At 50.6% G+C, this 24,757-nt stretch overlaps 1 protein-coding gene across 4 annotated transcripts in view; it reads left to right on the forward strand.

Annotated features, from left to right (window-relative positions):
* Positions 1–24,308, forward strand: part of TMEM8B (transmembrane protein 8B) — a 25,312-nt gene extending 1,004 nt beyond the window's left edge. Inside the window, exons 2-13 of one of the 4 annotated variants that reach the window (XM_040264930.1) lie at positions 4,168–4,357; positions 4,724–4,931; positions 11,583–11,716; positions 12,005–12,273; positions 12,876–13,201; positions 16,178–16,271; positions 16,427–16,550; positions 16,626–16,768; positions 16,970–17,148; positions 22,258–22,404; positions 22,537–22,653; positions 22,897–24,308. In XM_040264930.1, the coding sequence (XP_040120864.1) occupies positions 4,168–4,357; positions 4,724–4,931; positions 11,583–11,716; positions 12,005–12,273; positions 12,876–13,201; positions 16,178–16,271; positions 16,427–16,550; positions 16,626–16,768; positions 16,970–17,148; positions 22,258–22,404; positions 22,537–22,653; positions 22,897–23,232 (2,267 nt within the window). In that variant the 3' untranslated portion in view covers positions 23,233–24,308. Of the gene's footprint in view, positions 1–4,167; positions 4,358–4,723; positions 4,932–11,582; positions 11,717–12,004; positions 12,274–12,875; positions 13,202–16,177; positions 16,272–16,426; positions 16,551–16,625; positions 16,769–16,969; positions 17,149–22,257; positions 22,405–22,491; positions 22,654–22,896 lie in introns of those variants that run through there. The other 3 variants (XM_040264877.1, XM_040265066.1, XM_040264983.1) reach the window with 3 other exon arrangements.
* Positions 24,309–24,757: the final 449 nt, after the last annotated feature.

Genomic DNA, 24,757 nt, shown 5'->3' on the forward strand with positions numbered 1-24,757 from the left:
GTCAAGTGTGGAAGATCTGGCCTAAACCTTTGATGTACTGGGCATACATTGAAGCAGGGTTAAGAAAGCATTTTTGAAAATAACGTGTAGCAAACAGATAGCCATGGGTTAGTTGCCATTATAATGAGTTTTCTTGTAGTGAAATTCGTTCCAAATAAGTTTGATTTTCTTAGGAATTATGTCTGACACTTTTAGAGCAGGGTTGAAACTTGGAGTCTATTTTACAGATGGGAAAACTGAGGCACAGCAAGGGATCAATTGGCCCGAGGTCATACATGCTGTCAGTGACAGTGTGGGGCTAGAAAACAGCTTCCTGATTCCTACCCTATCCTAGTGTTGTTGTTTTTTACTGTAATATATGCCCAATAGGAAAACAGATCCAAGTGCAGAAAGGCTCCAGGCACAACCTGTCCTCTCCCCTGTCTGCCCACAAGGGGGCTTCATCCGCAAACTTTCCTCCTTCGCCAGTTGTCAGCCCAGGGCCACCATCTAGTAAAGAAGTGACTGGGACAGGAGAAGGAGACAACCAGTTTCCTAATGGGTGGAAGGTGGGGAGGGGAGGGGGTCCCGGCTGTAGGGCATGCGCCATAAGGATGGCCCCATGATAAAGAGTCTTCATGGTCCTAGCCCCCAGCTGTCTCTGGTGGGTAGCACTCTAGAGGGGAGGTGGGGGTGCCTGAGGAAGTCTTTGGCAAAAACATCTAGCAGAGCAGCTGGAGGTAGCAGGCTGCATTCAGAGTATAATCTCGAGGAGACCAATGCACGCCAAAGGTCACTGCTCCTGCAGAAGTGCGAGCTCTGTGTAGATTCTCACAGGTATCTGGGTGCTTATGTGTCTGTGCATGTACCTGTGGGATCTGTGGGAATGCTGGGCATGTGTAGTGTGTACACGCTTGTGTGTTGGTAAGCACAGGCATACGTATGTTGTGTGGTGTGAGCTTGTGTTCCTTAGTGTCTATGTTATTGTGTGAGGGAGAGGTACGTGTTGTGGCCCATGCATGTTCCTCTTCAGCTCTTCTTGCTCCTCTTACAGACAGATCACCGAAGTATCACCTCCAACTGGATAGCTCCTTGGTCGGAGGCAGTGTTGGGTGCCTCCCACAATATACATAAGTAATCCATCTGCCCCTAGCCAGATTCCTTGAAGGGCTCAGTGCTGGTAACTGCTCAGGGTTGATTACTGCTGCTGGCAGAGCGGGCACTCAGCCGAGACAAAAGCCAAGTCAGTTTTTCAGTTTGGGTGAGGGGGAGTCCACTCTGTTCAGCCCAGTTCCTAGTTTCTATCCCTGCCACTCTAGGTTCTTTGTTTGTGAGCCATTAGGAGAGGAAGGTGATTATCAGTCACTGAGCTATAGAAAGTTGAAAGATGTGGATTAAAACATGACTGCCCAGAAGCAGCTTCAAGTGCTTCGGGAGGATTGTAATGAAGCTGCAAAAGAGCACTGACAGGCCACACAGCAGGCAAGGCCACCCTGAGTACAGTTAATGGTCACTGGCCTGCAGGGGTGCTCTGTGACCTGGTGATGGGGAGAGGTTTCCCTGAGGAGGGACCAGCAGTGTCACGGGACTGCGATGGCACCGTCAGTCTCTGCACACCCTTGGATCTTTTCCTTGGACTTGTCTGACTGCAGTTGCATAACCCAGGCATGCCTTGCCATTACAGCAAATGACCTTTTTGTTCTACTGAGTGCTGTCACTAGCAGGGCCAGCCTGAGCCCACGGGTGTGTGTGGGCTTGAGCTCAGCAGGTGGCTGACAGAGACTGCACAGTTTTCTTTATGAGAGTCTATCTGGACTCCACTTTGACTCTTTTCCAAGGAAGTCTTGAGTGCTTTGTACCGGCTCGTGAAGTTTGATGGGGGTGAGAGTCCCCCACCAGAGAACTTCTAGTCAAGTGTGGAAGATCTGGCCTAAACCTTTGATGTACTGGGCATACGGGTGTGTGTCTGTGTGTGTTTCAGGTGGTGATGGAAAATCACCCTAGCCTCATTTAGAAGTGCTGGTGCATCCAGGACAGGTTCATCTGAGCTTGGTGAGGGCCTTCCTCCTGCTTCCTCTGGGACACAGAGCTGTAGGCCTAGTGACACCCCAAACCAAACCCTGCAGTGAACAGGGCTCTAGGTGCTTTCTCAAACATCTGCCCTCAGAACTTCTCATTTCCTCCTAGCATCCCCTGGTGCTTTTTACTCCCCTTTCCCACCAGCCTATTCTGTGACCTCTGTAGGCCCTAGCCACTTGCGGGTGGCTTAACTAGTTCCTCAGTTTTGCAGGCCATGCCATTGTTCCTTTAATCACAGGGCTCTTTGTGGATATCTGTCCATTATTTCCTAAAGGTCACTAGCTCCTTTCACCATCAACTCTCTGAGAACCTGCACTGGGGGGCCTGGCCACCATTTTTTCTAACATTGGCAATGGCCCATCCAATGACCTATCCCTGGTACCAGCCTTGAGAAGGAGAAGGAGGAATCCTTTCCTAATTCCAGCAGGGGGTGCTCAGTACTCTGCTTTCCTGTAATAATAGTATCCAGGCTATTCATCTCTTGGCTTTCTGCCTCACTGTTGTCACTGCCAGGGCTCCTAGGAAACCTTTCTTCCCCATCACTTGTTTCCTTTCCCTTCATCCCTTTTGAATACATCATTGCTGCTCTATGAGCCTCTTCGGTTCCTGGGCAGTGCTCAGCTTGCAAGGTGGCAGGTCTTTCTTGCTGATAGTTGAGAGTGATTATGTGATCTGAACTGCACAGACTAGCCTTGTGTGTGACTGCGACTTTTGAAGAGCATAGGCCCATCTAGGGCCAGTGACCTCCACCTACAGAGGACGGCTCTCTGCAGGGTGACTTAAGGTTGTTGAAATTCAGTAGGGCCAACCTTGACCCATGTTCCCTCCATCAGCAGTCTACCTTTCCAGATGCTTTCTTCTCTGTTATTTCACATGCCTCATTTTGGAGTTATATCTCCCACCTCCAGAGGGAGAGACCGTCAGCATAGGCAAGGCCCGTGGGTATTTCCTCCGTGGCTGAAAAATCCACTTCAGGGTCTCCCTTACCCACTGCGCTTACTCTTGTTCTGAAGCTGCTAAAGTCCCTGACCTTCTCATCTGTCCTGAGGGCATCCTTCTGGGCTTCGCTGGGGCTGGTGTTCAGTCTGCAGAGCAGTCAGATTCCCCAGAACTTTTTGTCCTTTGGGGCCCTTTTTGTCCTTTTGGACCCTTTTCTATCCAGTTGAGCCACTGGGTTCTTTTCACTGTGATAGCAGCCCTGGTGCCTGTGTGTTTGCCTGGCAGTTGCTTACACCAGACTGTCCTGCTCACCTGTTGCACTCTGCTCCTAATGGCCATGATCAGGTATCTAGGCATTTCAGCTATGAGGACCACATCCTCCCCACCTCTCACCCCTGGATTTGCTGGATATGAATATTCCCAAGCAGTTTGAGATTCTACTGTCTCACCACCTGACTGCTTCCCTGGGCCTCCCTCCGGGAAGCGTCCCCAGCCCCCACTTCTGAATCCTGGAGGCCCTGCTGTCCTCTCCTTTACTCCTCTGCCGGGGCTCTTGTGTGGCCTGCCAGCTCCTGTCCTTGCCTCTGCCACCCAAGCAGGCCCCTTGCAGCCTCACCACACTTCCCCTCCCCACTGCTGCCCTGAGCCAGTGTACAGACAGCTCTTGTGAAGCTTCTGAGAATTGTTATTGCTCCTGACCACAGGGGAACAGAAAGGGGAAGAAAATAAACAAGGAAGTTTCACAGTCCCATGCCGACTCCCAAGCCCACAGGTGGAGTTCCAGGCTGCTCAGTAGCCTGGGAACCCACGCCACTGTGTGCACGCACATGCACGGGCATAACGCACGTACTCATGCCCACCATCCACACCTGTTTTGTTAGGCTTGGTAAGAGGAGAACAATGGCTCCTAAGTGAGGGGCAACTGTGGGGATTATAAAAAGGGTTCTGGTTTTGGATTGAGACAGATCAAGGTTTGAGCCTCAGTTTCCTTACCTGTAAAGAGAGGTCATTTCCCCCAAGGTCAGTGTAAGGGTTAAAGCAGACGATGGCAAGGGCAGCACGAGACTCAGTTTGTTGAGTGGGTGCTGTGGGGGTGCAGCCTGGTGGGCCTGGGGGTGGCTGGAAATGGCCTGTCCTACTTTGCTCCTTTCTCTACCGTCTGCTCCCCAGGAGGCCTCTTCCTGACTGACTACTCCACCTGCTCACCCCGCAAGCTGAGTCCCTTCCGCTCCTTTGCCAGCACCGAGCTCTTCCACTTCCATGTGCCTGAAGACACGTTCCTGGCCGTGTGGAATCTCATCATCTTCAAAGAGCAGGGAGGAACATTTGGGGACCACTGCCCAGACCAAAGTGTGACTGTGTGAGTGTCTGAGTTAACCTTCTGACCCCGTGCCAACCCCAGGCCACTCTCCACACTAAAATGAGACCTTTTGAGTATCTAAGCTGCCCTCCCGACCCCTGGCCTTTGTCCAGATTGAAGTGTGACTGGCTGAAGGCCAAGACCTCTGTCTCTGGACCATTCCTGAGTTCTGTATGACTACATGAATGCCCAAGCTGATCTTTTTCCCCTTATGTCTGACCCCTGACCTGGAAACACTTTATTGTGTGGGTCAATAGAGGGACTCCATTTGTTTTACTGGCGATGAGTGACATTTCTTTCTTTTCCCCATTTCCCATCTCTTACCCCATTGCCTGCTTTCCCTTTCTCTTCATTCTGGTCCCCCAGGTATTTCCGGTCTGGGGCACCCCCTGTCATCAATCCCCTGCACACACACTTCCCAGGGGACACAGCTGTGCCTGGAGTTTTCTCACTGACTCTCAGCTGGACACTGCCCAACCGCACCTCCGGCATCTTTAACGTCAGCAGCCCCTTACCTGGGGACTGGTTCTTGGCTGCCCACCTTCCCCAGGCCCATGGCCACATCTCTGTCAAGGTGGGTTGATGCTGTCCAGGGCAGGAGGGGCCAGAGCTGCTTCTCCATCTCTGGGCTACTTGGCGTTCCAGCCTTGTGCCAGTGTGGAAAACAGCCTAAGGGTGGCTGGGGTGGGGCACAGCTAGAGGTTAGCAGGTCACCTGGTGGGCCAGAGGCCATGATCTACAGGAGGCACTTTGGGACCCTCAGGAGACACCGTGGGTACAGGTAAGCTAGAGGGAAAGTCCAGAGCCTGCCATCAGAAGCCTGGTACCGGGGAGTGGTGTCTTTTCCTATTGGAAGATGCAGGGTTAATCACGGTGGTCAGAAGCCAGCCAGGGACTGGTCAGATGCTGCGGCACAAACCCAAGGCTAGTCTTGTTCTACATCTTGGTTGGTGATCTACGTCTTGGTTGGTGATAGCCCTGCAGAGTCTTGTAGGCTGCAGCCCAGTCGTTAGTCCCTCTGGGAGTACGTGTTCCTCTTCAATCATAATTTCAGTCCCTACACCTTATGAAGAGGGTAAAAGAACACTCAGTGATAGGCAAGCCCTTTCCTGTTAAGAGGAGGCTTTGGGCAACTGGTGTCCAACCTGACTGTTGCCCTCCTTTCCCCCAAGTATCAGTGATTGCATAGATCAGAGCTTCTTAAAGTCTCTAGTATTGTGGGGTCAAGGTCAGGTCGCTTCTCTGTTCTGGTTTGAAGGGAAGGAAATGCTGCTGAGTTTTCCTGCCACTCTCAGATACTGGGCAGGCTGGCCCTCTTCGTCACAGGGAGAGGATTTCTTCCTGTCTGTTAGCAGGAGGGGAGGTTGGGACACGGTGGCCATGTCAGAGTGGGATGGCCAGGTGTGTGGTGCCAGCGGTAACGGCAGAGGACCAAGCACAAGTGTGAGCTGAGCAGGATTTAAAGAACAGGACACAGAGAACAAGAAAGTGATGGGATTTGGCCTCTGAGAACTGGGAGGAACAGAAATCCCCAGTCAGGTGAGGATTCGCCAGATGTCTCTCTCCAGGGTGTTCCTTGAGGACAGGCACTCTGGACTGTGTCAGACTCCCCTTCCCCTTCCGCTGAGGCCCAGCGTTCAGAGGTGTTACAGTGCTTTTGAAAGAGCTGAGAATTACACAGGGACAAGTGTGCTGGCCCTACTGTTGCCAGAGATGGGAACTCAGGCTGATGGGAACTCAGGCTGAGCCCTCAGTGATAGGTTTTCCTGAGAGTGAAGGACGGGAGAACTTCCTCTCCAGGCCTGGCAGCCCTCTGGGTGAGAACATGCTGGGAACTTGCCTGGAAGTGGCTCTGGGCTTTAGGTTCTTGACTCCCGTCAGATCCAAGGTCTCTTATATTAGGAGGAATATCTTCTTAAGTCTTTGGCCAAATCCCAGAGAGCTTGTTTATGATCCCAGCTGTGATCCTTGACTCTCTCTGTGAGATGAGAAAATCCTTTGGGAGCCATGCTGTAATTACCCAACAACCTTTCTGATTAAACCAGAGGAACCTGGCGTCTAGGCCTGGGCTGCGATTATGGGAGCTGAAGCCTGGTTAGGCAAGATCAGAACCAGGTCTAGATACAGCCAGTGGGGCCTGAGGAACGTGGTACTGCAAGCCGGAATCCTAGCCAGGAGAGATCTCTGGGTGTGGTGAGATGAGAGAGAACGGGCACAGTTACACCTTGCTAGGGAGTGGCAGCTGTGAGTGGACCCCATGACAGCTGGAGCTCTCCACTCAGCCCTGTTTTAGAGATTGGGGGAAGAGGGGCAAGGATCTTCTTTATGTTTCCTCTAAAAATTTGATTATCTTTTGGAATCTCATATGGGCCTGTAGGATTCTTTTTTTTTTAAGTGTATGTTTTAAAAAATTTATTTATTTTGTTTGTGCTGGGTCTTCGCTGCTGCACATGGGCTTTCTCTAGTTGCAATGAGTGGAGGCTACACTTTGTTGCTGTGCGTGGGCCTCTCTTACTGTGGTGGCTTATCTTGCTGCAGAGCACAGACTTAGGTAGTTGTGGCTCTTGGGCCCAGTAGTTGTGCACAGGATTAGTTGCTCTGAGGCATGTGGAATCTTCTGGGACCAGATTGAACCCATGTCCTCTGCATTGGCAGGTGGATTCTTATCCATTGGACCACCAGGGAAGTCCTGGGCCTGTAAGGATTCTTAAGTTCTCTGGTTAATTCTCTAGAAGCAAGCCTATTGGAGGGTTGTCCAGGGCATTCCTCCAGAACTCCAACTTCTCACCTTGCCTCCTCCTTGTCCCATGGTCCTGACTTCCCATGAGGCTTAGTAACCCCAGGAAATTATGTGGGTTCAGGGATATCCCTGGGTGGGGACTGAAGGGTGCCAGCAATAAGAAGACAGCAGTGTTCCTCAGCTTTGGGGATGAGCTCCCTTTAGACCTTAGTCTTTGCGCACCAGCTTTATCACTGGCCTTGGGTTGGGTGCTAGAGACATAGATAAATAAGATGTATATTAGTGAGATATGGAAGGCATTTTAAGAGGACAAAGGAGAGGTTTATAACTCAGCTGGGTGGTGTGGTGGAGAGGTGGTTTTAGCTTTTAAGAAACTGTTAGGAAGTGAGATCTGATGTTGAGAAAGCAGGGAAGGGGTCATTCCAGGTGCTGGGAGTAGCATGGGCTGAAGGTGAGAAGGGAGAGCTGAAGTGGTTCAGTGTGAGGGTGAGTGAGGGAGCTGGAGTGGTGAACAGGGGCCAGATCAGGAAGGGTCTAGAAGTTAGAGCTTTATCCTGAGAGCGATAGGGAGCCTTAACATGTTGTAAAAGGAAGGTGACTTATCTGGCCCAGGCCACTCTCCTGGGCTCTGGTCCCACACTTCTGCGGCCCTTTGTGTGTGTTAGTTTTACTTTGTTACTGTGTTACTGTGTTCCTAGCACCTGACGCAGAGCCTGGCACATAGGGGCTTGGCAAATGTTTGTTGCCCTCTGCCATCTTCTCAAACTCATGTTTCTGAACCGGTATCATTTCTCCTTCTTTCCGTCAACCTCTTCTGTCTTAACCTCTGCCTTCCATCTCCTTGCCTGTCTTGTGTTGGAGCATGTATTCATCCTGTGGTGTCCAGCTGCCAGTCTGTCCTGAAAGGCTGGCCTTTGGGTTTTGGGTAACATCTGGCATCCAAGTGCCTTATTAGGAGAAATTCTCCAAATGCCTGGGGCACAGTTCTCCTTGAATGCTTCCTCTTCCCAGCTCCAAGATTTGAAAGCAAGTGAAAGCAGAGAAAATAATGAAAACAACCATAAGGAAAAGAAAGGAGCAGATTCAGTTGACTCCACCAGCTCGGACTTAAGTGTGGCTCACTCAGCGTCTCAACTGAAGGGGTTCAGATCTGCTAACCGTCTTCCTTCTTCTCTTCCTCCTCCTTCTAAATTATTTTGTTTGTATTTCAAATAGGTAATATATGCACCTGGTACAACATTCAAAAGTTACAAAAGGCATACAGTGAAAAGTAAGTCTTCCTCTTCCCTTCATCCCCTTTCAGTCCCCACGTTCTCTCTCCAGAGTTAACTAGTAACTAACTGTTACCTAGTACCTCTTTCCTCTTGAAGTATTTTCTCCTCTTGTCCTTTGTGGCTTTATACAGCCGCCCTGGTTTCCTTCCTGCCCACCACTCCCTCCTCTGTCTCCTTTCCTGTCTTCTCCTCTGCTTGATCTGTTTGTATTGTGGTTCCCAAAGCTTGGTCCTGGGATAACTCCTTTTTATTTCTCCATTCTCTTACTAAGTGTCTCCAGCACAGTCGTTTTAAATACCACCTATAAGTTCATGTCTTCCAAGAGTTTTAAGCGAGCCCTAATTTATTTGAATCTCAGATTTTATACCCAGTGGCTTACTTGACATCTCCGATGTCTAAGACCTGTCTCAAACTTAACAAGTACATATCCAAACAAAGCCTGAAGTCAAGAATCTCTTGAAGTCCTAATTCATGTCTCCCAAGTCTAAGCCTCTTCATTCTCTAATCTTCTCAGTAAATGGCACAGCCAGTCAGGCACCAGTTGCTCAAAGCCCCACAGTTAGGGGTCATACTTGATTTTTCTTTTTCCCTTATTTCCACACAGCTAATCCGTAAAGAAAAAGTCTTGCGACTCTCTTTCTAAAGCATGCCCTGGATACATCTACTTCTCTGTTCACTCTTAGCACCTTCCCTCAGCCGTCTGCTGGGCCATCACAGTAACCTCCTAAGTGGCCTCTTTGCTTCCACTCCTGCCCCCTGCCACATGTCCAGCGCTCATTTGCTTCCATGTTGGTTGGTGCCAGCTAACTGTGGGCTGGAGCTGTCCTGAATGCTGGAATATTCCCACAGAGATAGCCACAGAGACCAAGATCTTGGGGCATCTTCAGCCTGCAAGCCTCACTCAGAGGCTCAGGTGCTTCTATAGAAACTTAGCCCACCTGTACTAGTACGATCTAGGAATCAACTGGAGGTCTTCCACGCCAGCTTCTTTCAGATCACTTCTCACTCCACTTCTCGCTTCGGGCCCTCCTGGTTTCTCAGCCTGCCTCGCTTTGGCCCGATTCCATCCATGACTGCTGCTGTTGACTGAGTTTGGAGGCTCTCGCTTGACTTTTGTCTTGGCAGCTCTTGAGGCCTGACTTCTGGTGCCCTTTCTGTGGTTCTGTGTCAGGGTGAAAGTTCGTGCACCTTCCCTGGTTTCCACTGATTGAACACTTGCATCCACAATAAGGGAGGTGTTAGACATGCACATAATACATTTTCAGGAAAAAGCACATCTTAACCAGAGAGATCATGTCTATTGATCTTTGTTAGGCCAACAGCAAGCAAGACATGGAACAAGGTGTTTCCTCCTTCTGGACCATCTAGTAAGGATGCGGGCTATCTCCTGAGTGTGAGTCCCCACCCTCAGGGTCATTAACCGCAAGATTATTATGATGGTGATTCCTACCTTAGGAAGTGGGGTCAGTAAAATAACTCAGGAGAGTATTTCTGGTCCTCACCAAAGATGAGGGACATCTGCTTTGTATATCAGAGATGGAGGTTTCTGAGCAACAAGGTGGGTTCAGGAGCTTTCTGAAGGGACTTCTTTTGACACTTGTTCTTTAACTCAGCAGATATTTTCTAGCACCTAGTATGTGCTGGGTGGTGTGATAGGTGTTGGGAATGAAGTGATAAAAAAGGCACAGGAAAATTCCAGGCAGAGGGTAAGAAGATGTTCCAGACTGGCACCCATCAAGTCCCCCTTCCAGCCTTGTGGAGCTTTGCTGCTGCTGCTGCTAAGTCGCTTCAGTCGTGTCTGACTCTGTGCGACCCCAGAGATGGCAGCCCACTAGGCTCCTCTGTCTCTGGGATTCTCCAGGCAAGAATACTGGAGTGGGTTGCCATTTCCTTCTCCAATGCATGAAAGTGAAAAGTGAAAGTGAAGTCGCTCAGTTGTGCCTGATTCTTAGCAACCCCATGGACTGCAGCCTACCAGGCTCCTCCGTCCATGGGATTTTCCAGGCAAGAGTACTTTGCTACAAGTCAACAAACAAGCCTTGGCTGGCTTGTTCCATGACAAGGGACTCAGTGGGATGTCAGAGCCTGGAATTCTTGTCCCAGATCAAGGCTAATTGTATGTCTTGGTCAGAAGAACCACAAAAGTGAATATAGTCGCCTCTAGTTTATTGGGCTAGTGTAAGGCAGTTTGTCCAGAAGATGAGATAAACCTAGTAAGGCCCCCCTACACCACCACCCTGCTCCCCTGAACTGCTAGGACTGAGGGCCAGAGAGTTGCAAATGCTGGAACTAACGAGCCCATCCTCACTGGAGATGCTGCAGCTGCCTGGGCCTGGGTGGTGTCCCCTGAGTAGAGAAGTGTTAGTGATTTTATCCAGAAGAGCTGCTCAGGGAGACGTTGTGGTTCTCCTCCAGTGACAGAAGGAACCCAGGCTTAGACAGAAGGAGCGGATGTATCCAGGGCCCCTGAGGCAGAGCAATATGGGGAGACAGAAGATAGGCTTTGGCTTCAGAAAAGTCACAGCTGCCTCAGCTGGGTTGATTCACTTACACATTTATTCGGCAAACATTCATTTGTGAGGTGTGCACTTTACATTAGGCTTTGTGTCTGGAGGAGCAAAAATAAGACCAGGTTTCTGTTTTCAAGTTACCTGTAGTCTGGAGTTTGCCTGGGGAGGTAGGGTGACTCTTCCCTGGAGGTATTAAAGCAGAGGCTGGACAGTTGTTGACACTTGGGAAGGGCAGGTGGAAAATAAAGGAAATGAGAGATTCAGATGGGGGAAGTGGGGAGGTTTGGACTGGAGGCCTTTAAGGAACTTTATTTGGGGGCATGCTAGTGCCCAAAGAGTGTTAGTTCCTGTGGCCTTGGTAGGGGAATGGGCTGGTTTGAAATGACCTTGATGGGCTGTCTGGGGGTGTGCAGGAGGGATTACTGAAGGAGGGGCAGGCAGGGCCTGTCAGGAGGGGCTTGGATTTGAGCCCCCAAACCTCAATGGGGTTTGAGGCCCCCAAAACCCCAATCCTCAGCCAATGCTGAGGATCATAGCAGACCCTGCAGACCGAGGAAGGACCCGGAGCTTAGAGAGACCGTAGTAAGAGCCCCGGAAGCAGGAGGGCCAGAGGAGGTCTCTCCCACCTCCGCAGGCTGTTGGCTTCACTTTAGTAGCGCATTGTGGTCTCTCCCCTCCTGCCACCCCTGCTTGTGCCTCAGGGTCTCCAGGATGAGTGTCAGTACCTCCTCCAGCCGCAGCTGATTGTCCGGCGTCTGCTGGATGTGGCCGTGCTGGTGCCTGGGAGACCCTCTGAGCAGACCCTCTCTGCCCACAATCGCTCAGCCCTGTACAAGTAAGTTGAGTGCTCCCCCACCCGGGGCCCTTCCCGTCTTCTCTCCCTGGCCTCAGTCTGCCTGCTGATCCTGCGCTCTCCCTGGCCAGCCTAGACTGCTGGGCCACCCAGAACCCCAGGGTGGGCCTGACCCCTCCCTCTCTCCTAGCATGGAGGGGAAGACCAGAAAAGGCCTCCTGTTCTCCTCTGTCCCCTACCCTCCATTATTCCCAGTGCTCTCCTCATCCTGTGTCCCTCTCACCTCTCTGTACCCTGTCTTTTCTCATCTCCACCCTCCCCTCTGCCCAGGGTCTTCGTGCCCAGCTTCACTTACAGGGTTTCAGCACAGTTGGTGTGTGTAGGGGGCCGTGGGGCATCCACCTGCCCCCTGACACTGCGCCTACGTCCCAAGGCCCCACCCCTGCACAACTCAAGCTCTGTGGCCTGTGGAGGAGCCTCGGTATGCCAGCTGGAGCTGGCACTGCCCCCCTGGGGGCACTGGGTCTACGTGCGCGTGGAGACACCATCCCGGGGCCCCGGCAGGACCATCCGCTTCCAGCTGTGCGTGTGGCTGCAAGGTCAGAAGCCCTGCACCTGCCCCAGTCACCTGGCCTGTGCTGACATCGTGGCTGGGAAGAGTCAGGCATGATGGCTGTGCCCATTGGTCCTCGGCCATGTCCCTATGACCTCCCCAACACCATCCGGCTCCCTTATTCCCCAAAGCCCTCCCACCTGGAGCTTCACGTCATGAGAAGGCCTTCAGATCACTTTTGGTACCTGACTTAGGCTTACTAAAGGACTTACTCTCCTTGATCTAACTTCCCAGTGTAATGGGGCAGGCAGGGACAGCTAGGACCTTTGGGACATGGTTCTTGCCAGAGCCCTTGCAGGTCAGTGAGAGGGTCCATCATCTGTTTCAGCAGTGCCCTCACTGCCACTGGGGAGGGAGAGATGACCTTCAGTCCCTCCAACATGACTGTGACCTTCCACTGGCTGTGATCTCTAGGAAGTGCCTGGACCCAGTCCTGTGACTTTAGATGGCAAATGCCACAGGGATATTTGCTTCAAGTCCTCTCCCTTCCCACCCTCTTAAACTCTGTGTGGCTCAGATCCAGTGTGTGGTGGGGCTGCAGGACTGGGAGGGCGGCAGGCCACAGCTCAGATTTCCTCTGCCCCACAGAGTGCCCACAGCCCAGCCTGTCCCGTGCCCTGGTCCCCGGAGCTGCCATGAACATGCCCCAGTCACTGGGCAACCAGCTGCTGCCCCCAGAGCCACCATCCCTCGGGACCCCTGCCGAGGGGCCTGGGGCCACATCCCCACCTGAGCACTGCTGGCCGGTACGCCCGACGCTGCGCAATGAACTGGACACCTTCTCCGTCCACTTCTACATCTTCTTTGGCCCCAGCGTGGCCCTCCCTCCTGAGCGCCCGGCCGTGTTTGCCCTGAGGCTGCTGCCAGTGCTGGACAGCGGAGGTGTGCTCAGCCTGGAGCTCCAGCTCAACGCGGTACTCTTTGTGGACGGCAGGGAGGTCGCCCTGTGGGGGAACCTGAAGGAGAAGATGTCAGGGGTGAAGGGGCCCTTACCTCCTCCAGGAAGCCCGTCCAGGTTGCTTCCAGTTTATGGTTAGAGACTGTCCCTCAGCCCACTTCTGGTCGACACATGTGCTCTGAGCATTTACTGCAAATGGGCTGGGTCAGCCAGGGCAGCTCAGAGGGATCCAGACTTCCCCAGTTTTGTAGGCTTATCTGCCACTCCCTAAAGGCCTCTCTCCATGGCAGGTGTTCGTTGCTTCTCACGTATCGCTTGTGATGGGGAGCTTCCACCCACTGAGGCCGTGCAGTCCATGTTTAGACAGCTCTGATCACTAGAGGTGTTCTTGGCATTCCATCAAAATTTGTCTCTGTGGATTTTTACCCACTGATCTTTGTTTTGTCCTAGAAGCTATATCCAGTAGTCTACTCCTGTCCTTTTATAAAAAAAATAAGACTTTCTTTTCCAGAGTAGTTTCAGGCTTACAGGGAAACCGGGGAAAGTAAGTTGAGTCCCCCTCTCTCCCCACGCAGTCGCCCCCGTTACTCCCGTTTCATATTAGTGTGGTGCATTTGCCGCAGCCCTGCCCAGTCTTTCAGATGTCTCTCAGCCTTGCCGAGGCTGAGCAGCCTCCACATCCGAGGCTCCTCCTCCTCTGCTGTCCCCTCTGGCCATGCTTCTGGCCATCATGCCTCTGAAACAAGTGATCCCAGGCAGTCTGACCTGGGTGGCAGGCGGCGTTTGTGCAGCCTGAGAGCAAGGTGCCGCTTTCAGCTGCTGCCTCACCTGAGGTTCGTGGTAGCCTAAGACCTCTGGATCGTTTTTCTTTACTTTTTTTTTGCTTCAAAACAATTACATACATTTGCTTTTTTATTATAAAAATGATAGGATCACATATAAAAGCTTTGGAAAATAGAGGAAGATACCCCCTGTAATGCAACTGCTTAGCTTTTTGGTTCTATGTCCTAGTCCTTACCCACAGTAACCGATGTGTTTATCTAGTTGTAACCAGGGACCACACACATTTTCATGCTCTGAGCATGGTTCATGTGAACAGCTGCCAATTCCTATCTTGTATTTTTGCAGTGCACTTTTTAACCTGAGTGGAAGAATTTATGTTCATCTTTGAGGCATTGCCTAACATTGGTTTGAACTGTCGGTCTTTACTACTTTGTGTAATTCACACACTTCTAAACCTCTTAGTCATTATTTTCAGCACTGAACAAGACTGGGCTGAGAGCAGAGCCCTTTCAAGCCTTTGGCAACTGTCTTGGGTTGGGATTGATCTAATTATTTATCTACTGTTCGCTGAGCCAAGAATCATGAATCATTTTAATTTTACTATTCCTCAGCTCTGGGGCAGGGACCATTTTCCTATCAGTCCATCTGATACCTGGTGTGTGACTTCAGGTGGTATTTTGTGGGACATGGCTCAGAACTTTCTAGTGATCCTGCTGGTTAGGACAGAGCTGATTGTTCAGTCCCAAGACATGCCTTATTTTCATACTCAAATTTTCTCTGATGGTGTTCTGGCTAAGACTGTACATATTTTGTGTTTGCTTATTGCCATGCCTTTGGGCAATGACAGTGAGGCCTTGATTTGACCTTGAAACTGTCGAGCCTGTGTCAGAGCCCAGCCACACGCATTCTCTTCCTCTGTCTCTGGAAAGGAGAGGCCCGCCTCCCCTACTGTCTTGCCCTGTCACTCTCTGCATTCTTGTTTATTTTCTCTAAAGGGCATCTGCTCACATTCTGTCTGCATGCTGTGACACTGCTACATACCTCAGAGCACCTGTCCTATTTATTCTGAGAGGTATATTGGCACACCCACTCTGATCTTTCCCTCCGAGCATTTTGATGTTTTCCCTTGCATCAAGAACTGGACATTTGGAACAGAGAACTACACACCTAGAGGACATTTTCTGGTTCCCACCAGAATGGCTTTTGCTGAATAAAAAACTTTGGCATGTTCTGGGCTTGCGTTGAGGGAAGTTAGGAGCAAGTTGCATGAAGTTCACTCTTGCAGCTAAGCATTGGAGATGGGGCAGCACACAGTGCTCCTTTGATATGAATTTAACTGAGAACCATCCGTTTGGGTGCAGTGCTTCTCCCAAGACCCTGATTAACTTATCGCGTGGCCTCACAAACGTGGTAACTCACGTTTCCTTGCTTTGGTTGCTTGAAAGTCAGTGTCAAATATATGGCCCACATCTAGGTACAGACTTTCTTTTCTTATCCTGATGTATAAATTTCCCTCATGCATTTATTCTGTCCTGTTATTTGTATTTAATAAACTGCCCCAAATCCTTCTCGAATGAGGTGAGCTTATGGGATCCTGTTACCTTTATTCTTGTAGACAACCCTTTTCATTTAGTCCTGTGGGTATCCAGTTTCTTTTAATCCCAGCCAGGTTGCTACATTTAATCCTACAGGTGTTCTCTTACCACTAGTACCTAGAATCGTTTCACCTGAGGAAGCGCGCATATCTTTACACACCTCCTGCTTTCAGGTTTATGTGAAGATGTGATGATGATTGATGAGCCACACAATTGCAGACCTTTTTTACAGCTAGTTTCTACATCCAGCAACAGTGCTCCTTCTCTCCCCCCACCCTCCAAAAAGCTAGGTAGGACTGAAAAAGTGGGTGCTGTCTCTTGCCTAGACAGAATTTAAACAATTCTGCCCAAAGAAAGGGTTTAGAAGTGGCCTTGGCTTCTCCAGTCTTTGAAAGATCTCTGCTATGATCTCTGTGATGGTGTTTCCCCATTTTTTGGTTGTAAGAATGAAGGGGGTGGGTGTGCTTCCTGTGGGAGCACCTATAGGACCAGGGGTGTTAGGTGAGGGCCTGGAGGAGTTTCTAGGGAAGGGTTAAGAGGTGGAGGAATCTGGGGGGTGGTGGTGGGAAGACCTGGAGGATGTGACAGCCTCATGTTGGTATCTGCCTGCCCAGAGCTCCCTGCGCCAGGAAAATGTGACAGTGTTTGGATGCCTGACTCATGAGGTGCCCTTGAGCCTGGGGGATGCCGCAGTGACCTGTTCCAAAGGTAGAGTGAGGAACCGGGGAAGAAGAGGGGCTGGAAGACCGGGGCAGGGGTAGGGTATGGAGGAAAGATGGGCTAGGGCGTCTGGGAACTGGGGGCAGGCGGGTGAGGGTTCCTTAGGTCCTGACCCCACACTGGCTTCTCCCTTCTCCCCTCAGAGTCCCTGGCCGGCTTCCTGCTCACGGTCAGTGCCGCCTCCAGAGTGGCCAGGCTGAGAATCCCGTTTCCGCAGACGGGGACCTGGTTCCTGACCCTACGCTCCCTGTGCGGGGTGGGGCCTCGGTGAGCAGGGCGGGGCCTCGGTGGCGGCCGGGAAGGATGCGCCTGAATGCCAGGTGACCGCGAGTTTGTGCGCAGGTTCGTGGGATGCCGAAACGCGACGGCGGAGGTGCGGCTGCGAACTTTCCTGTCCCCGTGTGTAGATGACTGCGGGCCCTACGGCCAGTGCAAGCTGCTGCGCACGCACAACTACCTGTACGCGGCCTGCGAGTGCAAGGCCGGTGAGCAGGCTGGGCTGGTGAGGGAGTCCACCTGGGGCGCGAGGTGGTAACCTGTGTAGCAGGATTTGGAGAGGGTGGTGCGGGGTCAGGGTACCCTTCCCTGGCAGTGAAGTAGGGCCTGACCAGGAGGGCCAGCAGGAGTGTCTGCTGAACCATGGGCTGCCTTCTGACATCTTCCACCCTGTGCCCGTCCCATTGCAGGATGGCGGGGCTGGGGCTGCACGGACAGTGCAGATGCACTCACCTATGGGTTCCAGCTGCTGTCCACACTACTGCTTTGCCTGAGCAATCTCATGTTTTTGCCACCCGTGGTCCTGGCCATTCGGAGCCGATACGTGCTGGAAGCGGCTGTCTACACCTTCACCATGTTCTTCTCCACGGTATGCAGTGCCATCAGTGTCTGCACTGAGTCCTTAGCGGTGGTGGATGAGGGTCTATATTTCCACCATGGGCCTCTCCAGGTTTGGAGCTGTTACTCTTCACTGTCCTCTACAGCAGGGCTTCCCCACTGCTTCCTATCATGGCATGCATAGAGCACAATAATTTTTATAAGACACGTGGGAATAAATGAACAAGGCTGTTTGCGACTTAAGATTATGCCACTACAGGCAGCATGGGGTCTTCAACATCCTGCACCCTACCTGTTCACTCTAAGGGCTGAGGGGACCTTTACCTCAACACGCTAGCCAAGAAGCTCTGACCTACAATACGGAATTGTGTCTACACAATTCCCCTGAGATGCTTACATCTAGTGATCTGTTCATCTCATCTGTGGGCTCTTGGCATCTTGTGATGTACGTGCCTGCCTATGAGCACCGCAGACGTCTTAGATGGATTCAGGCTTCCATGTTTCTTAGGAACAAGAATATCACAGAAACCAGTACATGCCTCCCTGTTGTCCAGTATTAATAGATCAGACCTCTGTCCAAATCACAAAAATTCAACCTCTCATCTTAGGAGGAAGTGGGGACTGGGGGATCATGTTCTAAGGTCCTGGATACTTCTCCACAGGTGAGGAACAGTGGTTGTAACTGTGCCATGCAGTGAGGCCTTGGCCCCTTAAGCTGCACGAGAACAGCACACCCCATTTTTGTCTGAATGCCTCCCTTTTAGACCTGTTCTGACAATGCTCCATTATACTTTTATTTTCAATATTCTCCTCTTTCTTTTTTATTGCCAGATGTCCTTTATACTGTTGCTCACCAAATCCTCTAGCAACAGCGGTTTCATCAGTATATTCTTAGTTGTGTGCAGATATAATGTGGTTCACAATTAGTAAGAACATCTAAGTGAGTCAGGAGCCTAGAGCATGTGAGGAGAGTTTATCCAGTCTCCTGCACTTCATGAGGCATCCTGAAAATTGGTACCAGGGTGTTCAGTACCAGATGACTCCTCATCATCTGGGTTTGATGGCATATCATCCTGAAAAGAAAAGACCTTCCCCTGGTAGGAACACTGTGGGAGCCAAAAGTGCCTGGTCCCAGGTACAGTGCCTCCACTTTTGTAAATAAGGCAGTAAGCAAATGATCACAGAGACGATACAGGCTCTGAGGGGTTGCCTAAAGTCCTGCTCTAACTCCTGTTCTTTTCCCATGTGTGCCCAAGTGTAGAGCTACTTGTGATTCCGTTTTCCCAGGCAGGATCCCTGTTGTCCCTCTTTCCTGTTCTTTATTTAGCGTAGACTTCATTCATTCCTCAGCAGTCTCCGCGTAAGGACCCATTGGTCCTACTGCAGGTGTCAGCACCAGCACCGGAGGTGGCAGTCTTCTCCCATCCTAAATCCAGGATAGTCTACACCTGGGAGTAGTGTGTTGATTCCTGTCCAGGGCCTGGGAGCAGACAGTAGCTTTGTTATCCAGGAGATACTGGATAGTGCCAGGATACTCTGTTTGGAGCATTAGATGAGCTATATAGTTATGTTATAAAAATATAAAATTCCACAGAAAAGAACAATTTAGGATAATTTTCCAAAATTAGCTTATAAGTAAAGAAATGGCCAAAACTGAGGAAGATGTCAAATTAGATTATACTAATGGAAGCCATTTAAAATGCAAAATGTAAATGTGTTTAAAAAAAAAACAAAACAGGCTACAAACCCAGCACTTGATTTTGTATGTAGCTGATAGTCCTGATGCTGGGAAAGACTGAGGGCAGGAGGAGAAGGGGACAACAGAGGATGAGATGGTTGGATGGCATCATTGACTAGAGGGACATGGGTTTGGGTAGACTCTGGGAGTTGGTGATGGACAGGGAAGCCTGGCATGCTACAGTTCATGGGGTTGCAAAGAGTCGGACACGACTAAGCCACTGAACCGAACTGAACTGATAGTTCAGATAACAATAACATAAAAACCGCATCTGCTGATACAGGCTGTATGTCAGACACTGCTCATCGAATCCTTCCCATAGCACTGTAACAATGGAGAAGTATTGCTATTATTACTATCATCCTTTTTTTGCAGATGAGGAAAGCTTAAATACTCTGGTTAAGGCCTGAGGTGAGTGGAGGAACCGGACTTGTCTCTCAGCCTGCCTCTTGGTCCCACTCCTGTCTTCACTGAGCTGTAGGGCTCTCCTTGCCCCAGGCAATGAGCATGTGTGCATACATTCCCAACCTGAATTTAGCTTCTCAGAAGCCCAGGAGTATGTGGAGATACTAACGACCTCAGGTTAGTAGTTCTTAAACTCTTAAAGGAGAGCCAGCCAAAAGGTCAGAAATTACAACCAAGCCACATATTAGAAAGGACAGGGAAAATGTATCAGACGTGGAGGTTGTACATCTCTCGCTCATACAGTTCAAGCAATGTGTCCTTCCCACTGCTAGAGACCTCATAATTGGATCTGGTAAGACCCAGACAGAGCTGGCATTCTGGGGCCCCGGCAGCCTTCCTTGCTGATCACTGAGATCCTGGCTGCAAGCCCACCTACTCATTGTTCCACCTCCTCTTCTATTCCTCACACCAGCGCAATCATTCTCAGTGGCCCTTGGCAAAATGCCATGATGTTTCCAAGAGGAAACAGAAGCAGAAAATAAGAGAACAGCAGTAAGTTTCAGTCTATCCTGAGTACAAATATTCCAGTCTTCGTACAGATTGAATATATTTGCATCTCCAATTTAAAATTCTGTAGTGCCAGGATACTCTATTTGGAGCATTAGATGAGCTATATAGTTATGTTATAAAAATATAAAATTCCACAGAAAAGAACAATTTAGGATAATTTTCCAAAATTAGCTTATAAGTAAAGAAATGGCCAAAATTGAGGAAGATGTCAAATTAGATTATACTAATGGAAGCCAGTTTGTAGTCTGAATTTGTTTTCTTAAATCTCCCGGTCTTTCTGTGTTATTTCTACCATTCCTTTTTATTGGTAATGCAAAAGGAATACTAACCAAAAATTAGTCCACAATTTTCTGTGAGACAATATATATATTTTTTTTGTATAGGGGAAAGTCTGTTAGTGTGGGGATATCATCCCATGAATATACATGATATAAAGTATAAGACGACTAACATTTGTTGAGCACATACTGTGTGCCAAATATATAGGAGAGTATTCCAGACTTTCAGGTAGTCTCTCCCAGGTGCCACCATGCATAACCCAGCCTTCAGTTCAGTCGCTCAGTTGTGTCCAACTCTTTGCGACCCCATGGACTGCAGCACGCCAGGCTTCCCTGTCCATCACCAACTCCTGGAGCTTGCTCAAACTCATGTCCATCGAGTCGGTGATGCCATCAAACCACCTCATCCTCTGTCGTCCCCTTCTCCTCCTGCCTTCAGTCTTTCCCAGCATCAGGGTCTTTTCCAATGAGGCAGCTCTTCACATCAGGTGGCCAGAGTATTGGCATTTCAGCTTCAGCATCAGTCCTTCCCACGAATATTCAGGACTGATCTTTAGGATTGACTGGTTTGATCTCCTGCTGTCCAAGGGACTCTCAAGAGTCTTCTCCAGGACCACAGTTCAAAAGCATCAATTCTTTAGGACTCAGCTATCTTTATGGTCCAACTCTCACATCCATACATGACTACTGGAAAACCATAGCTTTGACTAGATGGACCTTTGTCAGCAAAGTAATGTCTCTGCTTTTTAATATGCTGTCTAGATTGGTCACAGCTTTTCCTCCAAGGAGCAAACATCTTTTAATTTTATGGCTGCAGTCACCATCTGCAGCGGTTTTGGAGCCCAAGAAAATTAAGTCTGCCACTGTTTCCATTGTTTCCTCATCTATTTCCCATGAAGTGATGGGACCAATGCTATGATCTTAGTGTTTTGAATGTTGTAGCTCATTCCAGTATTTGGTACAGCTAGTTGCTTCTAGGGTAAATGGTTACACCAGTGAAGTTTGCTTAACCTTATTTACTATAAATTGTGTCTCCTGGTTAGAGATGGCAATGAATGGGTGCCATGGCAATTGATAATGGATTCTGCTCCATGAATAACAAAGCAGGCTGAAGCCCTGCAGGTAGAAGAGACAGATATATGCCTAGAATATATGATGACAAGATGCTGTCTCCTCTAGGTTGAGGAGTTTTAATGAAGTGAGCTGCCCCAAGTTATTGGCTTGTTCCTCTAACAAATTGTGCTGTGTGATGGAGTCCGGGATGGACTTTACTGATGGCATTTTGGACATTGAGAGGTGACGGTGGCCTGGTCAGGACTGGTGAAATGTGGATCATGTTGTTCACCTCACCCTGATGCTTTAATTTAACTCTACTCCTATGGGTTTTCTGCAACTTAAACAATCTCTTTGACCTTTTAGTATACTTGGATCAGTCATAGATCAGTCATAGAATATTAGAGAGCTTATTCCAGTTCTACTTGTGTCCCCAGCATGCTCCCCTCTTAAACTCCTCAGTACTCTATTCTTTGCTGTGTTTCCACAGTGTAGGATAGGTGAACACTGTCCCTTCCCCATGGTGTAAAGTGCCATGCTCTTCTCCATGGCTTTAGAGACTGCCTTTTTAATTACTGCCCCCTGCCTCCATGTTACTGGGTGGGAAAGGATTCAGAGGACCAGTTAGTCCAAGATCTGAAGGTGAAACATAACTCAAGAGTCTGAGCTATCAAATGAGACTTGGGGTTTGGACTGGCCAAGAGGTCACAGTCCAGCCCCGGAGCTTGGGTCAGGCTGAGGATTACATGTAGAACCCTGTGTGAGCACAAGGAGATATAGGCAAGGATTGGCCTGAGCTTGAGAGTCCTGGCCTCCCCAGGCCTGGTGCTCTCGCAGGACATTCTGGAAGCAGGAAGATTAGGAAGGTGAGGCCGAGGTTCAGGGCTGCCGGGTACATACAAAGTAGGACACAGACTGGGCCTCTTTGCCATACTCTCAGGGGTGGGGAGTCAGGCATTTCCCATTTCTGCTCAGTTGGTACCCTCTGCCCTCTGCTTTTCTGACAACAGCATTCCACCCCATGGCCTGTTTCTCCAGCTTCGTAGACTGGCCCTCTGCCCTGAGTTCTCTCAATGCTTGTCCTTTCTTCCTCCAGTTCTACCATGCCTGTGACCAGCCTGGCATTGTGGTTTTCTGCATCATGGACTATGATGTGCTGCAGTTCTGTGACTTCCTGGGCTCCTTAATGTCCGTGTGGGTCACTGTCATTGCCATGGCTCGCTTACAGCCTGTGGTCAAGCAGGTCAGTCTGGAGAGGGCCCTGGGGGACAACCATTGCCCAGATCTATTTGAAATTCACTTCCCAACCTCTCCCGGGGGCATGGCCAAGCACCCTCACCACCCTGGCCCAGCCCCTGGAGACCTCTTTCTCTAGGTGCTATACTTGCTGGGGGCGATGCTGCTGTCCATGGCTCTGCAGCTTGACCGGCATGGACTCTGGAACCTGCTTGGACCGAGTCTCTTTGCTCTGGGGATCTTGGCCACAGCCTGGGTAAGGCTGGGAGGGCGGGGGGAGGGGAGGTCCCAGCAGGACTTGGGTGCAGGTACTTGGGTATCCGCTTTCCAGTTCAAGGTGGGCCCGGACCCTGTGGTCATCACTGTGCTGCTCACAGGGCCAAACTCATCTCGGCAGACACCGAGGGTCACCACCAGGGCTCAGGGGACACCTGAGAGCGGCCGGCTCTGGCCTGGGTTCCAGAGTCGTTCCTGAGCCCCCCTTCTCTGCCTCCCCCAGACAGTACGCAGCGTCCGCCGCCGACACTGCTACCCGCCCACGTGGCGCCGCTGGCTCTTCTGCCTGTGCCCGGGCAGCCTCATCGCGGGCAGTGCCATCCTGCTGTATGCTTTCGTGGAGACCCGAGACAACTACTTCTACATTCACAGCATCTGGCACATGCTCATCGCTGGCAGTGTGGGCTTCCTGCTGCCTCCTCGTGCCAAAACTGACCGCCGGGTCCCCTCCGGAGCCCGGGCTCGGGGCTGCGGGTACCAGCTGTGCATCAATGAGCAGGAGGAGCTGGGCCTTGTGGGCCCGGGAGGGGCCACTGTCAGCAGCATCTGTGCCAGCTGAAAGGGGCTTAGGGCCGGCCCTGGGAGAACTGGAACCCTTCCTCAGGGCACAGAGCCCTTACTGGGGTTCCTCCTGGGAGCATGGAGTCCTCTCAGGGCTAAGAGACAAGTTGTGTTTCTTGAGGACATGGAGTCTTTCTTAAGGACACGGAACTCTTCTGGGGACCTGGCAACTTCCTGAGGGCCAGGAGACCTCCAGCATCTTCAGGACTGGAGCCTGTGCAGGGCCACCGAGCCCCCTCAGGACTGAGGGGTCCTGCCCAGGGTGTGGAACCTGCTGAGAACATGGAGACAGCCCTGACAGGACACAGCCTTGTCCCTAAGGAGATGGAGTCCATCTTGGGGAAGCTGAGTCCCCCGTCTCCCAGCAGCGCGGCCTCTCTGGCCTTGGCTTCCTTTCTGGGGGCAGTGTCAGGGCCGTGCTGCACTGTGAGGGGATGCAGGACAGACAGGGCGGGGACTGGGCTGGGAGCGCCAGGACCCTGGTGTGATACAGATGGAGTCTGGTGTGTCTCCAATGAAGAATTTCCCGGTTCTGTGCTGCCCTTTTTCCTGTGGGCAAGGGTGTGGGGAAGAGGAGGGAAAGATGGACCCTGAGGAGAGGGGCATGGGTGATGCAGCCCAGCTGGCATGAGCTGCTGGAGCAGCTGCCTGAGGCTTTTGCCCTATTGTGTCAGGCTGTAGCAGCTTGGAGTACGGAGTTGTGAGTGTGTGTGTGTACTTGACATGATACAAATCAGTGAGACAGACCTCCTTTGTGGTGCCCACACCCAACGGAGGGAAGCTGAGGGCTCAGGAGATGGGATGAGCTGGTACGAATGTCAGATGTGCAAGAAATATCACAAGACTGTAACTCCTTTTTCAACCCCTATTTTGCCCCAGTGCCAGAAACATAATCTTTTGTCATTTTGGATATTTTTCTCTTTCCACAAAGGTCACAGCCAAGTCCCAAGGGTTTTGTATAATGCTGAGATGTGGAAAGGGTGTCCTCTCTGGTCAGAAGTGTCCATATCCCATACATCCCCTGAGATTTCATCACCCATCTGATCCCCAGCCAGTAAAGCTTTCAGAACACTAGTATAGTGCCTAGCCTGGTGTGTGATAAGTGTCTAATATATGTTAGCTAAAGATCCAGAGGTATTTGGACATGAGAGGCAACAGCAAGGGGGAGACAGAGGGGCAGGAAAGACTGATATTCATGGGGAACTGTGTCTGGAAGGTGTCTGTGGGTGGAGTGGGGTGGAGATAAGCAGCCAGTAATGAGTTTGGGCAGGTAGATGGGATCTGGCTTTTATCCTAGGAGAGATGGGTAATGGTGTCATTGGAGGGGTTTAAGCAGATGAGTAGCATGATCAGATTGGTGTGGTTTTCTGTTTTCTTTTTTCAGACAGGTTTGTTTTTTTTTTAGTAGTGCAGAGGATGGATTTTAGAGAGTTTGGCACAACTGTTGCACACTCAGAGAGTGAAGGTGATGGTGGCGTTAGAGGAAGGAGAGGACTGACCTGGGAGCAGCTGTGAGGTGGACG

This window comes from Oryx dammah, unplaced genomic scaffold, assembly GCF_014754425.2.
Source record: "Oryx dammah isolate SB20612 unplaced genomic scaffold, SCBI_Odam_1.1 HiC_scaffold_1, whole genome shotgun sequence".
Classification (NCBI taxonomy): Eukaryota; Metazoa; Chordata; class Mammalia; order Artiodactyla; family Bovidae; genus Oryx; species Oryx dammah.